Raw genomic sequence first — 15,749 nt, 5'->3', positions numbered from 1 at the left:
TTTGGGAAATATTGGTACCATCAGTCAGGGTATCCTGCTGACACCTGGTGCCCCATTTGCCTTCTCATTCATCAAAAGAACAGAAGAAATTTACTTTCTGATTAACATGACATAAATATTCCTATGGGTGTTTGTTTTTTTGATTACTAAAGCTTATTGCAGCTGGTAAATGCTGCAGGTGAGCCAGGAAGGGCATTATAACAAGTACAGAATAAAGTGAAAAAATTCCAGGTGCATAAGGAGAATATGTTTGAGAAATCAGAGTTACACCTAAGTTTCATGGGGTTTGAGGTCCTAGAAAATATGTTGTATGGACATAGCCACAGAGGGCTATTCTTTCCAGAAAAAAACATCAAGATGTACGAGAGAACAAGGGACACAAAAGAGACAAAGGAAAGCAGAAACCCCCAACAACGAATGAGTCAAGGCTATTAACATCTTAGAAAGACTAGAAATTGTGGGTTGCTGCATTGGGCAGCCTGAAGCAAGAACTGTACCAGTGGTTGGCTTGCCCTTCTGCCTAGACTAACTTAACTACCATTCATCTGCAGAGCTCATGTCACACAGCAGCTTTTCCTCAGGAAAGCATTCCCTCCCCTCTCCTGTGTTCCCCCCACCCCCACCCCGTGTCCAAACTAGATGAGGACTCTTGCTCCCTTATTTTGAATTATTTTCCTTTGTAACACTACAGTTTCTGATCCCATGTGATTATTTGATTTCTGTCTGATTTTCCACTAGTCTGCAAACTCTGTGAGGGCAGAACCCGTGTCTACTTTGTTAATGGTATGTGGTAATTGCACATAGAGAAGGTGGATACTTATTTTTGTCTAAACGAGTGAATGAAGATCAGCAGTGGTGAGGTTGGTGGCCAATGCCTTTAGCAGAAACAGTGGTACCTTGCTACTTGTTGCAGCTGCTTGCAGCAATGGATGTAGAATCTGGAAAAGTGAGCTGTAGATTCCCTGATGTGGAAAATAATGGAGGCAGACACAAAAGACTGTTAGCTAATTCTGAGGCACATGAAATTCAATATCACCGTCCCTTAAGAGCATTACTTCCCCATGCTGTAAGCATCGCCCAGTGTGGTTTAGTAGTCTAAGGGGCATCTGCTCTGCGTGGTTGTTCTTTTTTTTTTATTTTTTTAAAAAAAAATTTTTTTTTTTTCAACGTTTATTTTTATTTTTGGGACAGAGAGAGACAGAGCATGAACGGGGGAGGAGCAGAGAGAGAGGGAGACACAGAATCGGAAACAGGCTCCAGGCTCTGAGCCATCAGCCCGGAGCCTGACGCGGGGCTCCAACTCACGGACCGCGAGATCGTGACCTGGCTGAAGTCGGACGCTTAACCGACTGCGCCACCCAGGCGCCCCTCTGCGTGGTTGTTCAAGCCAGCTACGGCATTGTTAGAAGCACTGTGCAATAATTTGAGGCCAAAAAGTGTATTGTGCAGTGTTGGATGTATACATATAAAAAATAAATTAAAAAGACTGCTACATTTGTCAGCTATTTAATACATCCACATATCTAGATTTACTTGTTCACCAAGAATCGTTTACAGCTGAAATTTTACCGTCTCTCATTTTTATTTGCTTCTTATTATTGTTCTCTGTATGTAAATCTTGTTTCTCCCATGAAATTATTATTGTTGGAAGCCATGGACTGTCTCAAATTGTCAGATTTCCTCTTAGAGTGTTTTCTATAAATGTTTTTTCTTGACTAACATTATTTATAATGATTCGGTAATACCAGTTTTTCTTTTTCATTTCAGCATGTCTTCAAATTAGAACAAGAAGAATATATGAAGGAACAAATTCCATGGACACTCATAGATTTTTATGATAATCAACCTTGCATTAATCTTATAGAATCTAAACTAGGTATTCTAGATTTGCTGGATGAGGAATGCAAGGTAAATATGGTTTTCTGATGTACCCAGTCTATCAGAAGAGGTATGTCTTTGAAGTTAAATGAGTTTAAGCAGAGATTCATTAGTATACCATGAGGTGCCACCGTGGCAAGTGGGGGAGGGGGGTGTCACCCTAGCTTGCATTTTGAAGAGTCACTAGGCCCAAATGGTTCTAACTACAATTGAAACTTGGAGAATTTCCTTTCTCTTTTCAGCTGCTTCTAAGTTGTGTGAAAAATTAACATTAGACATAACTACTACCCAGTGTTAGCCACTTCTGTTTTCAGTATGCTTATATTTGGTATTTTTGTTCAGCGGTATGACATATTTAAAGAAATGCAAGAAATTGTACAAAAGATATTCTGAATAATGGTCCTAAATATCTGTGATTTAAAAATTGACTGCTTATTCTTTATTACTGATAGATATGGTAGAAAGGGAGTTTTAGCTTTAATATTTATAGACACAATATACTGGGAAAATAATGGATCTCCAGCTTTACTACTAACTGAGTGATCTTAGACAAATAACCTATTCTTTCTCTTAACTCCTCTGTAGTTTGTATGCCATAAGTTACAACTTACCATAGATTGGTTCTCCTAAGCATCCAGATTTCCTACAACATTAAGAATGAATATGATGCTCAGTTTCACTTGAAATTTAAAAAATGCAAATGAAAACAAAAATGGGATACTGCTTTTTACCTATAAGATAGGCGAGTTTATTTTTTATTTACTTATTTTTTTAACGTTTATGTATTTTTGAGACAGAGAGTCAGAGCATGAATGGGGGAGGGTCAGAGAGAGAGGGAGACACAGAATCTGAAACAGGCTCCAGGCTCTGAGCAGTCAGCATAGAGCCCGACGCTGGGCTCAAACTCACGGACTGCGAGCTCATGACCTGAGCCGAAGTCAGACACTTAACCAACTGAGCCACCCAGGCGCCCCAAGATAGGCGAGTTTAAATTTGATAATACCTTTCACTTGATAATACCAAATGAATGTTTATTGCATCTATACTCTTGAGGAAGGGCACGAGTTAATACAACATAGTTTTGAGGAAAGTTGACAATATTTATCAAAACTATAAGCACATGTACCTTTTGACTCAACAGTGGAACTGTTGGGAGTTCACACTATGAGTATGCTTGCAAAAGTATCGAAGGTATACGTGTGAAAGAAGTAATGGTGACCATGTTATAATAAAAAAAAAAAAGAATAACAACCTGGTGGCCATAAATACAAGAATGCTATCATTAAGAAAAAAATGCAAGGAGCTTATAGAATGATCCTATTTGTGTGCATGCCTTTAGTCAGAAAGAAAAAAGTTGGTGCAAATGATGAGAGATCACTCTTCATTTTATACCTTTCTGAATTATATAAATATTTCACTCTGTGCAGCTGTTAAGAACTTAAAAAAAATACATGATATGGGGCACCTGTCAGGCTCAGTCCGTAGAGCACGTGACTCTTGATCTCGGGGTCATGAGTTCAAGCCCCACGTTGGGCGTATAGCTTACTTAAAAAAATACGTGAAATCATAGTAGTTCATCTTTTATTTGTCAGGCTTTTGTTGTGTTAAAAACAGATAGAATATTTATTTGATTATTCCTGGTATAGGCAGATGGAGTTGCCCAAAGATTGGGCTGACTCACCCGTGGGAAGGTCTCAATCAATGCTTTTCATTAGTAATTGATTTTGGCATCTAAATGAAAAATGTGGAAGGAATGAGTTCCTAATTGAATATAAAAGTTGTTGGAAAAGCAAAAAAATGGTCTCTTGGTTAATGCATGAGAAGAATCTCATAACAATATTCACCTTGGCTGTTGTTGGTTTTCTTTCTTCTTAACTCCTCTAAATGTAGATGCCTAAAGGTACAGATGACACTTGGGCCCAAAAATTGTACAACACACATTTGAACAAATGTGCACTCTTTGAAAAGCCCCGTCTGTCAAACAAAGCTTTCATCATCCAACATTTTGCTGACAAAGTAAGGAAGCTTTATTATCTTTTTTCTTTCTGAATACTTAAGTTCAAAGAGGAAAAAAATCAATAGTCAAGCGATACCAATTTTTTCTTTGCTGAAGTTTGCGTTCTTTAGGACCTTTAGGAAATGTGTTGCTTTGTCAGTTTTCCCTTCCTTCAACCTAGATGGAATTATATCATGAAATAAATATGAGTCTACAATCCTGTATATTTCTGCAAACCAAGGAACTCTGAAAGTTAAAAAATCTTTTCAGCATTTATTTCTTGGCTAAACCTGATCTGTGACCTGAACTAACATGAGGTTATATATAGTATTTATTTATCCCAGTAAGGCTGGATATTTATGTACTTCAATGTAGAAATGTTAATGTGTTTGATTACAGATTGCTGCCTCAGATTGCTGAAAAATTTGGAGGGGTCAGAATAGAGCCTGTGGACTTGTGTCCCCCTCTGTGTTTGAGTCAGTTGGTCCTTGCTGACAGTGCACGCAGACTCGCTGCTTCACAAGTTCAGTAGTGTACCTAGAAAATCAAGAGCCATGAGACTAATTTATATTTCAAGGAAGTGTAAATAGGCATTGGGGGTAAGCTCTCTGGGGTCTCCTTCAGGAATTGAAGACCTTCTGAATCTCCTTAATCCTCTCTGGAAGCCTAAGAATGTGACTTTAGGTCACCTAAGGGCTTTGCGGTATTGGCTGGGGAGCACCCTGAGTGGTAGATGCCTGAAGTCGTTGGCGTTTTGGAAGCAGGAACAGTCCCTTCTCGAGTAGTTCCACTTACCAGTCACATCGTATTTACCCAGCCTCCCCCTCAGCTCTCAGTCAGGCAGCCATTTGTTCCTTCTGATCTCTCTCCCAATTTAATCTCTTCTCTCCCAAGAGGACTGCCCTTCCTGGATGGTGATCTCAGTCATAAGAAAATACATTGGGTTAGCCTTGGAAGAGCTCTTTTCAGCCAGCATGGGAGATGAGAGTCAACTTCTTCTGAGTCTCATTACCCATGAATTGGGAAGATCTATTAGACCACAATTAATCAGTACTACCACTGTTCCCTAGGAAAAACAGTATTTGAGGAGTTTTACTCTAGAGTTCACGTACTTCTTCCCAAGAATGGTACTGATTTCTTAGAATAAAACCGATTCCAGTTTGCTGAGAGCCAGTCATATAGCCTGAGCTAAAAAACATTTTTGTTGTCGATGACAATAATATCTGTTCAAAAGTTCTGTTAAGGAGATTTTGCATGTGTTTTCAGGTGGAATACCAGTGTGAAGGCTTTCTGGAAAAGAATAAAGACACTGTTTTTGAAGAACAAATTAAAGTTCTGAAATCAAGCAAGGTAATTATGTATATACATGTAACTATGTATATACTGTCTCTAATCGCTAATAATCTTAAAGTGTTAAGTAATAAAACATTAGGTTTTTATTTTTTTAAGTTTATTTTTTTAATTTATTTTGGGAGAGAGGTAGAGAGCAAACAGGGGAGGGGCAGAGAGCAAGGGAGACAGAATCTCAAGCAGGCTTCCCGCTTGCAGTGCAGAGCTCGATGTGGGCCTCAGACTCACAAACCATGAGATCATGACCTGAGCCAAAACTGAGAGTCGGATATTTTTTTTTCAACGTTTTTATTTTTGGGACAGAGAGAGACAGAGCATGAACGGGGGAGGGGCAGAGCGAGAGGGAGACACAGAATCGGAAACAGGCTCCAGGCTCTGAGCCATCAGCCCAGAGCCCGACGCGGGGCTCGAACTCATGGACCGCGAGATCGTGACCTGGCTGAAGTCGGACGCTCAACCGACTGCGCCACCCAGGCGCCCCGAGAGTCGGATATTTAACTGACTGAGCCACCTAGGCGCCCTGAAACATTAGCCTTTTAACAATAATGATGATTTTTCTAACAGAATCAGCTTTACTGTGAGTTTTTAATTTATCAAATACATAACACTTAGTGTGTGTCAGGTCTTGTTTTAAATGCCTTAGAAATGTTAACTCATGTAATTTTTATAATGAGGTGATATTATCATCACTCCCATTTTACAGATGAGGGAATGGAGGCACAGAGATTTCATAGCTAGTAAGTTTTCAAGTCAAATTAAAACACAAGCTGTCTGGCTGAGTCTGTGCTCTTGACCATTATGCAATGTTGTCTTTCAGTTGTATGTGAAATTGCTTTCTCCACACTGGTTCTAGATTCTCTTATGCCATTGTGAGAGACTATGAGAGAAAACAGGTTTTTTTTTTTTTTTTGCTGTATCATTTTAAAAGGCTGCTCTGGAAACATGGCCTTAAGCACTCCATCCAGATGGAGATTGATCTTTAGATCTCGGAATACAGTTGCAAGTGTGGCCCAGAGTACTTTCAAATTATTTTCCATAGGCATATATTACTAGGAAGAGTGCTTTCTGGTTAGAAATGAATATTCCTGATTGCAGAGAATGTGATGACTGCAGTTGATTGGTTATTAGGTTGGTCTCAACCTCCACTCTTTGACTCTCTTCAGGAAAAGTTGGGGAGGAGAACACTGCTCACTTTCATCCTGGGGAGCAAACCAGGAAGCCAGTTACTTAGTTCAGCAAAATGAATATTCAATTGTTCAGTAAACAAACAAACAAACAAAAACTAAAATTATTCATGTGAATCATTCTAGACTATTGACTGGCACTTTTGTTTTCCTAGTTTATTCTAAGAGAGTCTTTTTAAGTTCAGTGGAATATTCTGTAAACATTTTTACTCTTGTTTTTAGAATTAAAACTTCTACTTTCAATTATTTTGATAATAGAAAGATCATGTAAAGACTAAATTCCAGTTTTAATCCCCAGAAAAGTGATGACTTTAAGTAAAAGTCAGTTTTTCAATTATTTTGATAATAGAAAGATCATGTAAAGACTAAATTCCAGTTTTAATCCCCAGAAAAGTGATGACTTTAAGTAAAAGTCAGTTTTTCACTTATAAGCACTGGGCATTAATGCTTTATAACTTATAGGACTGATGTATAAGAGAAAAATCTTTCACAGTGCCTTTCCCTGAATATTATTCAGTTAGATTATAAATCATTTCTATTTATGAATAGTGATAAAAACCATGAAATTCTTGTATTAACTACTCTGCCTAGGTAATTTAGCTTAAATGGAACATTCACAGGCACCTGTAATCAGTTGTAGCTTTATTCTGACTAACTTTTCTGATTGGCTAGTGGATCCTTAATTATCAGAAGGTAGCCATGCATTCTGAGGGGTTGTTTGGAGGGACTCCAGTCTATGTAGCATTGTTGCACTTGGAGTTGGGAGATGGTGTATGATACACATAGCTTGGGTTTGCAAATCAAAACTGTTAGGAACTCTTATTTTACCCCTTTGGAACACAACTTTGGCACTGTAATACAAGATAGTCGTACAACATGTTTTCCTGTTTATAGACAACCAAACTAGAATATATTATTTATTTTGTAAAGCAAAGGATACATTCATTTGTGTAGCAAACAGCCATTATTGATATGTTTTATAAACAATTTGTTTTATACATCATGAGTTATTTCCTAAATTACCCTTATGATTAATATGCACATCAGGAGCAAATGAAATTTTATGATTTTTTTTTTAATGTTTGTATTTATTTTTGAAGGAGAGAGTGAGACAGAGCATGAGTGGGGGAGGAACAGAGAGAGAGGGAGACACAGAATCTGAAGCAGGCTCCAGGCTCTGAGCTGTCAGTACAGAACCGTGAGATCATGACCTGAGCCGAAGTCGGACGCTCAACCGACTGAGCCACCCAGGCGCCCCATGATTTTGTTTTTTAATGAAACGGCTCTCCTAAGAAAATTATTTTTTCGGCAGATATGCCAAAATTTTAGACAAATAATTGGTAGTTGCAATTATAATTTGAAGGATTTACTTTATGTGGAATATGGCACTCTTTAAAAGATACCTACATAGATCAAGATTTTCTTGTGGATTAGTTTGAAGTCTCTTTTATTCCATAAAATTTCTCCCAACCATATTGACTAATACCATCCATCCACTTGTTAAGTGCCAGGTCTTTTTTTTTTAATATTTGTTTATTTTTGGGAGAGTACAAGTGGAGAAGGGATGGGGGATGAGGGGGAACAGAAGATCTGATAGGCTAACATCAGCGAGCCTGATGTGGGACTTGAACTCATGACCTGAGATCATGACCTGAGCTGAAGTTGGATGCTCAACCAACTGAGCCATCCAGATGCCCCATGCTAGATCTTTTAATAGTCTTTCATAGTGCTAACCTGGTACAACACAAGATTGATTGCAGGAATTATGCAATCAAGTTATCAATCCCTTGAAAACAAATATAAAAGGTTACAGGACAAGTTCAGGGCTTTTAACTTTTTTCCTTATAATCTATGCTATTTTCTAAAATTTATTAATTCATGATTATTTTTGAATTTTATGATATTAAAAAACTAGTACATGACACCCTTCTTGCTGAGATCTCCACGATTTTTTTTTAAGCTGGTGCTTACCATTTGAATTAATAGACAGTTGAAACATGATGATAAAACATTTGTGGAGCTAAGGTAGTAAGATAGGACTTTCAATTAGTATTTTGCTCATAAAATAATTAAAGACGAGTAATATGTTTATAGTGGCCATTTCCTGTAGATTAGGATTTCAAGTGTTACTGGAGTAGTTTTGATTTTGTTTCCCCCAAACATGGTCATAGAATCGTTGCTTTTTTCCCCTATATTTTTGTAGCATTTGTGTCACCTTCTTCTGTCTTTAGCTCCTAACACAGATATTGATTATATTTGAAATGGGACTCTCAAAGGAGTTACTTAAGGAAGGGAATCACTGTGGATTCCAAGTCTTCAACATTGTTTCTGTGAAGGTTTACATTTGTGTTTATTTAGAGTGTAATTTTCTTTTATTGTTTCTGACTCAGTTTAAGATGCTACCAGAACTATTTCAAGATGATGAGAAGGCCATCAGTCCAACCTCAGCCACCTCGTCAGGGCGCACGCCCCTCACCCGCACTCCTGCCAAGCTGACCAAAGGTAGACCAGGCCAGACAGCCAAAGAGCACAAGAAAACAGTGGGGCACCAGGTGAGTTCAGGGAGCTGCCACTGCAGGGCTCCTTCCCCTCAAGCTCAGCTGAAGTCTCAGATCTTCTTCTGTTAGCACCCCAGAGGAGGTGAAGAGAGAGTAGAGCTTTTACTATGAGAACATGTAAAACCCCTCCTGCTCCTCTCCACCCAGGCTTAGACCCATGACTGTTTAAGCCTTTCCCCAAATAATTTTCTCTAGGTCTTCATTCTGGTAGTGCATATCCTCCCTCACAGACCACTGCTGCCTTTTGTTTGTCCTCTGGTTCTTTCCTGTCTGGATTTGTACAGAGCACTGGCTCCCTCAGCGCAGGAGCAGAGGCCTCTCCTTTTTTTTGATGTCCTCGGCTCTGTGGGGGAATAGGAGATATTACTCACATATGTAGTGTCTGGACAAAGCTGGGTGCTCTGGATGGGAAGCCAGTCAGCTTGCTTTCCTGTGTAGGGGACCCTATGCCCAGGTAAAATAAGAAACAGGGACTGAGACAGGACCACGGCCTCCAGGCTTGACCCTGTGTCCCTAATGGTAACTCCAAACTGGCTGTACGCCCCCATCCTCCTGCTCACTTCCTGTGCTCTTGTAAGTCCCCTGCTTCTTTATTAGTATCTTGCAGCAGAATTTCCACTATACATAATTAAATGGATTTAATATTCTTAAAGAAAAGTTATATTTTTAGTCAAAACTCCAAGTTCACAACAAAAAGCTACAGAAGCGTGTGTTCAAAGGGTGGGGGTGGGGGTGAACTCTAATGGAAATGATGGACTTTGGGTGACTGATTTGTCAAAGCAGGTTCATCACTTGTAACAAATATACCACTCTGATGAGAACACTGATAATGGGGGAGGCTGTACCTGTGTGGGGGCAGGAGATAAATGGAAAATGCATATAACTTTTTTTTTTTTTTTTAAGAGAGAGAGAGAGAGAGTGTGTGTATGTGCAAGTGAGTGAAGGGCAGAGAGGGAGAGAGAGAAAATCCCATGAGGGGCAGAGAGAGAGAGAGATTTGGGGCTTACCTGAAGTGGGGCTCGTGTTTTTACTCAAAGCGGGGCTCACCTGAAGTGGTGCATGAGCTCACCCGTTACAGGACTCGAACTCACAAACTGTAATATTATGACCTGAGCCAAAGTCAGATGCTTAACCAGCTGAGCCACCCAGGCACCCACATCCTTGTATCTTCTATTTAATTTTGCTATGAACCTAAAACTGCTCTAAGAAAATAAGTCTGTAAAAAAGGAGTGGCAGGGAAAAGTGGTGGGAGAAGAACAAATGTATATTAGTAGAATAAGCCTGTATAAATGGCAGAGTTTAAGCAAATCTTAACCTAAAGCCCTGTATTCTTAAATAGTAGCAGCCCCCCTTTGAGGCTGGATCAAATTCATAGGTGGCAAAATCATCTCCCATAGTGTCATTAAAATTTTTTTAATTGTTTTATATCATCATTGATTTTGACAAAACCTTGATGTCCCTTTCTGTTCTGTTTTCCATGCAGTTCCGAAACTCCCTTCACCTGCTTATGGAGACCCTCAATGCCACTACCCCTCACTATGTGCGCTGTATTAAGCCCAATGACTTCAAGTTCCCATTCACGTAAGTATTTCCCAACTACTAAATTAAAAAGGGTTCACCTCCCATAAGGATTTCCATACCAACAGAAGGAAAAAAATATTTGGGTAAATTTTGTTTGTTTGTTTTTGTTTTTTAGTTTTTGTTTCCCTTTGAGAATACGATAACAAATTAGCGGTAAATCAGCCGGTGGTCTTTTAAAGATTTTAGAAGTTGAGGTCAACCAAGCATTCCTAGTTCTACCTTCTGTTTTGAATTTATTTTAGTTCAAGATCTTTCTGGGCTTTTGTTAATTTGGGCATTAGTTAACTCCAGAGCTGGATTGGATAAGGCTGCGTTGGTGAATGTTCACAGTTCTCTCTGCTGCTTTTCAACTGTTGACGCCATCAGAGAATGTCTACTATTACCAAATGTTTCATCCTACACAAATACCATGTATAAGGGAGAAGTTTTTTTTTCTTTTTCCAAAAATGTAAATATTTATTTCTCTAATTTTGAAAGTAATGCATGTGCATTGCAAAAACAGTGTTTAAGAAATATAAAATAGGATAAAAACAATCGAAAAAACATTCATTATACCCTGAGAGATAACTGGTATTAACTCACATAGATCCTTCTTGACCAACCAACATCCCTTCCTTCTCTGCTCTGAGTGTGTGTGTGACAGACAGAGACAGAGACTGAGGGAGAATGAGAAAGAGAGACAGTAATAAAAGGAAGCAACTTGTGCTGTAATTGCTGTTTTATATCTGCTTTTTAACTTAATATGGATATTTTACATGTTAGAAAGTAAAAATCTGTATTATCATTTTAATGACTACATAGTATCTCATTGTATAAACATACCATCATTTATTTAAATTATTCCCTGTTGATGACCATTTAAGTTACTCCAGCGATGCTACAATAAATACATTTTGCCAAACATTCTTGTATATTTGCCTGATTATCTTCTTAGGATAATATATTTCCAGAAGTGGAGTTTCTGGGTCATAGATTAGGCACACTTACCAAAGGTTGTAATAATTCCCACTCCCACCCTAGAATGTATGAGTGCTCATTTTCCTACATCCTGCCGATCCTATCCTCTGAGATTCTGCCTTAGATGCAGGGCAGTTCTGAATGGTGCCGAGAAGCCCTTTCTGGAGGAAATGGGAGGCAGGAAAAGCTGCCACATCCAGGGCCACTCTCCTGGACAAACCTAGGGGTGTTACTTTCTATCAGCCATCCCCATCTCCCACCACCAACAGAATGCTTGACAACACAGCACAGCAGGAGGCTCGGATAGGGCACTCCAGGTTTAACTGGGGGTCTACAAAGAGTGATCATCCAGCAGGAAGCAGGCCTCGCTACTTCCTCTTCTAGTGTCAGTTTAATGTTACACGCCAGTTAACGGCATGAGTAAATATGAGTAAAATAAACATAACATATATAAGATACAATACAAAATAAAAATATTTCTCCTTGATGCGGACACTATAAATGCACACACAAAGTTGAATAGCTTTTAGAACACCAATATATTTTTTTAAATAATTGAATGGGGCATATTTAATTTGTTCCTCTTAGAGAAATCTCCAGAGCTGGCCAGTCTTTATTCCAGGTAGGTGTATAGAGTGAGCTAAAGAATTAAGAAAACAGCTCATCAGGCCAAGCCATTTAATGAGTATAGGCAAAATAGAGAGGGGCTTGGGTTTTTAAAAATATGCTCAGTGGTATTCTTATGGGTCTGTTGTATGAGCTACAGATAATGTTTACAGCTCTTAATCTTTCCTGCTGATTGTCTCCTCCCCACTGTCACACAGAGTTCTCCCTGTTGATCACTGCTCCAACTTTGGAATGTTTTCTTTTCTAATTTATCCATTTAATTCTTTACAAAAGAATTTATTCTCTGGACTGAGGGGAGTACTTTGTGGCTATAACCAGGCTTCTTTGTGTATTACTGATGCTCACTTTTACACATAGGTTTGATGAGAAGAGGGCGGTGCAGCAACTGAGAGCGTGTGGTGTCCTGGAAACCATCCGCATCAGTGCAGCAGGCTTCCCCTCACGGTGAGCGTGGCAGTTTTCAAATATAAGGAATCCTATGGGAGACATTCTTACCTCTTTAAATAAGCTGATGTGAGTTTCTTTACGTAGGTGGACTTACCAAGAATTTTTCAGTCGCTACCGTGTCCTAATGAAGCAAAAGGATGTGCTGAGTGACAGAAAGCAAACATGCAAGAATGTATTAGAGAAACTGATAGCGGTAAGAAAGGTTTTCACTTAACTTTATCTGAACAGGTATTGGCCAAAGGCCTTGTGATTGTAACATTTGAATGCCCTGGGAAATACCACTAATCCAGATTATTTGGGGGTGAGAAGGTGGGGGACACCCTGTCTTAGAGGTCGAGGCTCACTGTGTTTAGGATGCTAGCCCTAGTGAGGGTGATGGTCTACTATCAGGAAACAGAATGAGGCCTGGACCCAGACTTGAGACACATTCGTTTTAGAGTTTGATCATTATCAGTAAAAGTTTACCTCGTACTTACTTATGGAAGATAAAAGACCAGGTACTGTGTGATTAAAAAAAAAACTAAGTCTTGTCCTAAGGCAACATAGTCTGTCTTGGAAATTCATTCATTTTAAGGTAAGTATAATATGCCTGGTGTCTATCAAATACTAAAGAAATCAGAGGAAGGCAAAGCACATCCCACGTGTGCTATGGGAAGGAGGAACAATTTCATGGAAGATGCGTGTTTTGGTCAGGCCCAGAAGAATTGGTAAGATTGTATAAAAGTAGAAGGATATTCTACTAGGGGCAAGTGTGAAGAAGTAGGAAAGCATAGAAATTGCTCAGAAAATGGCAAAATGTGTTCATTTTGCTATATAAGATTGGTGTATGGCACAGTAGGGAAATGGTTAAGAAATGTAGGTTGGTGTTTGAAAAGTCTTGTATGCCAAGCTAGGGAGTTCTCAAATTTCAGAATACATCAGAGTCATCTGGAAAGCTTGTCAAAATACGGATTTCTGGGCCCCATCTCACAGAATTTTTTATTCAGTGGGTGTGGAATGAGCGCAATAATACGCATTTCTAACAAGTTCCCAGGTGATGCTGATGCTGGTCTGAGGACTCCATTTTGAGAACCAGTGATCTAATTCATGAAGAATTTAAGATTCATGAGAGGTTTTCTTAGAAAATATTTTCACTTGTTTGACACTAATTTGGATGGATTACCTAACTTTGAGATAATTAGTCCTAATTATTAACTATTAGCTAAATGTAATATCTCTTCTTTGGTAATAAAACCTTTTTTTTTTTTTTTGAGGAGCTAAGGCCACTATCTTTGTAATGTATAATAATCATGTTTTTTGAGTTTGGACCAACTCCTTTCTATCCTGGGTTCAGAAGGGAACAGAGAGCAGAAAGTAGGGATAGTTCTCCACCTCATCACCCAGACCATGCCCGGCCTGGTTCAGGGCTCTACAGGGTGGTTTGACAGAGGAGGCTATATGGTAGAAGAGAGCAGGGGTGTGGTGGGGGAAGCTGAGATGAGACGGGGCAGGGTGGGGGGTGGGGAGAGGAACCACCTTCTAGCTCTGTTTAAGCTGTTTAGGTCTCCAGCTGGGCTTCCTATGTAAACTTTTGTGATTTAAATTGAAATAATTTTACATGTTTTACGTATATGTGGAGATTTCTGATTTTGCGGGTTCATGTGCAAGATGGATAGGAGATACTTATTTACCCTGAAAAGTAGTTTTCTTTGTTTTCCCTTAGAATTGCAGATCATGGTAGTGATTATTATAAATAAATCCCACTCTTCCTTTGACATGAGCATGGTTAATAACCTGCTTCCTTCTAGATAAAGTGGATCAGAATGCAATAGGCCAAAAATAGCATGCATATCTTGTAATCCAAAGTCAATGAGCAATATAAGTGATTATGGTTTTGTAAAAGGAGTTTTGAAATTTGTAGAAGGATTTTAGATACATGTATAGGATTGTGTTTGTTTATTTTTCGATTCTGTTGATAAAAGCAACAGATAACTATTGAAAACTTAACTCTTGATATGAATATGCAAAATTTTTTGTTGTTCGATTCTAATTTTGTGTGCACGGCTTCCAGCCTTTTTCTTCATGCTGGTGTTTTTGTCCCTTCAGCTTTCTCATGGAACATACAGCCTGATGTAATACTTACAGCCTGAGTCAGTCAGAGGGAGTGTCAGCATCTCCATTTCCTTGAGATATTTAAAATGCAAACATGCAAATAATAGCTGCCTATAACTCACAACCAAGTTTTTGGCCTCTGATAATAATTCCAGGTAGAATTATTCTGGAAAATAACTCTTAAACTGCAGTTTTCCTTACAGTCCCTTCTATTTGCTCAACTTACATAGGATAAAAAATCTGGCTCCATTAGTTAATTATGATGTAGCCCAAGTTTTAGCTACTAGCTTCATCCCTTTACTGATTCTGCTTTTAGATATATTTTTTCTCTTTTAAAAGTTCATTTACATGGTCATCATTTCTACTTCTCAGTATACAATTTCTTCCAAAAAATAGGACAAGGACAAATACCAGTTTGGTAAGACAAAGATCTTTTTCCGTGCTGGTCAAGTAGCCTATCTAGAAAAATTGAGGGCGGACAAGCTGAGGGCTGCCTGCATCCGGATCCAGAAGACCATCCGAGGGTGGCTGCTGCGGAAGAAGTACCTGCGCATGCGGAAGGCGGCCATCATTGTGCAGAGATACGTGCGGGGCTACCAGGCCCGATGGTAGGTCTCTCGGCGCCTGTCCACCCTGACTCAGGGCCCCTGGCATTGGAGAGCTCATTGTCCAACTGAGGACAGTTTTGAGTGGTCTTCCCATTTGAGAAGGCAATGCCTCACCTCTTCTTAGTTTCAAAGAATAACAGGTTTACTCACAAGACAGTAAATAGAGTAAAATTTCACTCACCCTTATGAATGATGTAGATTCATCTTCAAAAAAATTACAAATTACTGCCTACTCATGTCCCCAGTATTTTTTATACTTTGTACTTTTATGTGAGCTTGAAGAAATCATCTTTAAATTAAAATAATCATGAATATGTGCTTGTTAATAATGATTCCATTGAGGAGTTTTTAGGAGCAGTTAACTGAGGAGATCTGGAAGAGAGTGACACTTCAGTGTGATTACATGTGAAGATAATTTTAATTTAGGACTGTCAGTAGGAATGAATTAATGATGAAGAATTTATGCCCAAAC

The 15,749-nt window shown here is 39.0% G+C and overlaps 1 protein-coding gene across 5 annotated transcripts in view; it reads left to right on the top strand.

The window, feature by feature from the left end:
- MYO5A (myosin VA) overlaps positions 1 to 15,749 on the top strand; it is a 197,262-nt gene that overhangs the window by 115,965 nt on the left and 65,548 nt on the right. For all 5 annotated transcript variants that reach the window (XM_086710706.1, XM_086710709.1, XM_086710708.1 and 2 more), the window contains exons 12-19: positions 1,768 to 1,908; positions 3,769 to 3,894; positions 5,141 to 5,224; positions 8,799 to 8,960; positions 10,450 to 10,547; positions 12,489 to 12,575; positions 12,663 to 12,771; positions 15,066 to 15,277. In XM_086710706.1, the coding sequence (XP_086566832.1) occupies positions 1,768 to 1,908; positions 3,769 to 3,894; positions 5,141 to 5,224; positions 8,799 to 8,960; positions 10,450 to 10,547; positions 12,489 to 12,575; positions 12,663 to 12,771; positions 15,066 to 15,277 (1,019 nt within the window). The remainder of the gene's footprint in view (positions 1 to 1,767; positions 1,909 to 3,768; positions 3,895 to 5,140; positions 5,225 to 8,798; positions 8,961 to 10,449; positions 10,548 to 12,488; positions 12,576 to 12,662; positions 12,772 to 15,065; positions 15,278 to 15,749) is intronic.

Source organism: Puma concolor, chromosome B3, assembly GCF_028749965.1.
Source record: "Puma concolor isolate L17-30 chromosome B3, mPumCon1.1.hap2, whole genome shotgun sequence".
Taxonomy (NCBI): domain Eukaryota; kingdom Metazoa; phylum Chordata; class Mammalia; order Carnivora; family Felidae; genus Puma; species Puma concolor.
The sequence above is the reverse complement of the archived record's forward strand: the minus strand, read 5'-3'. Positions and strand labels throughout refer to the sequence as shown.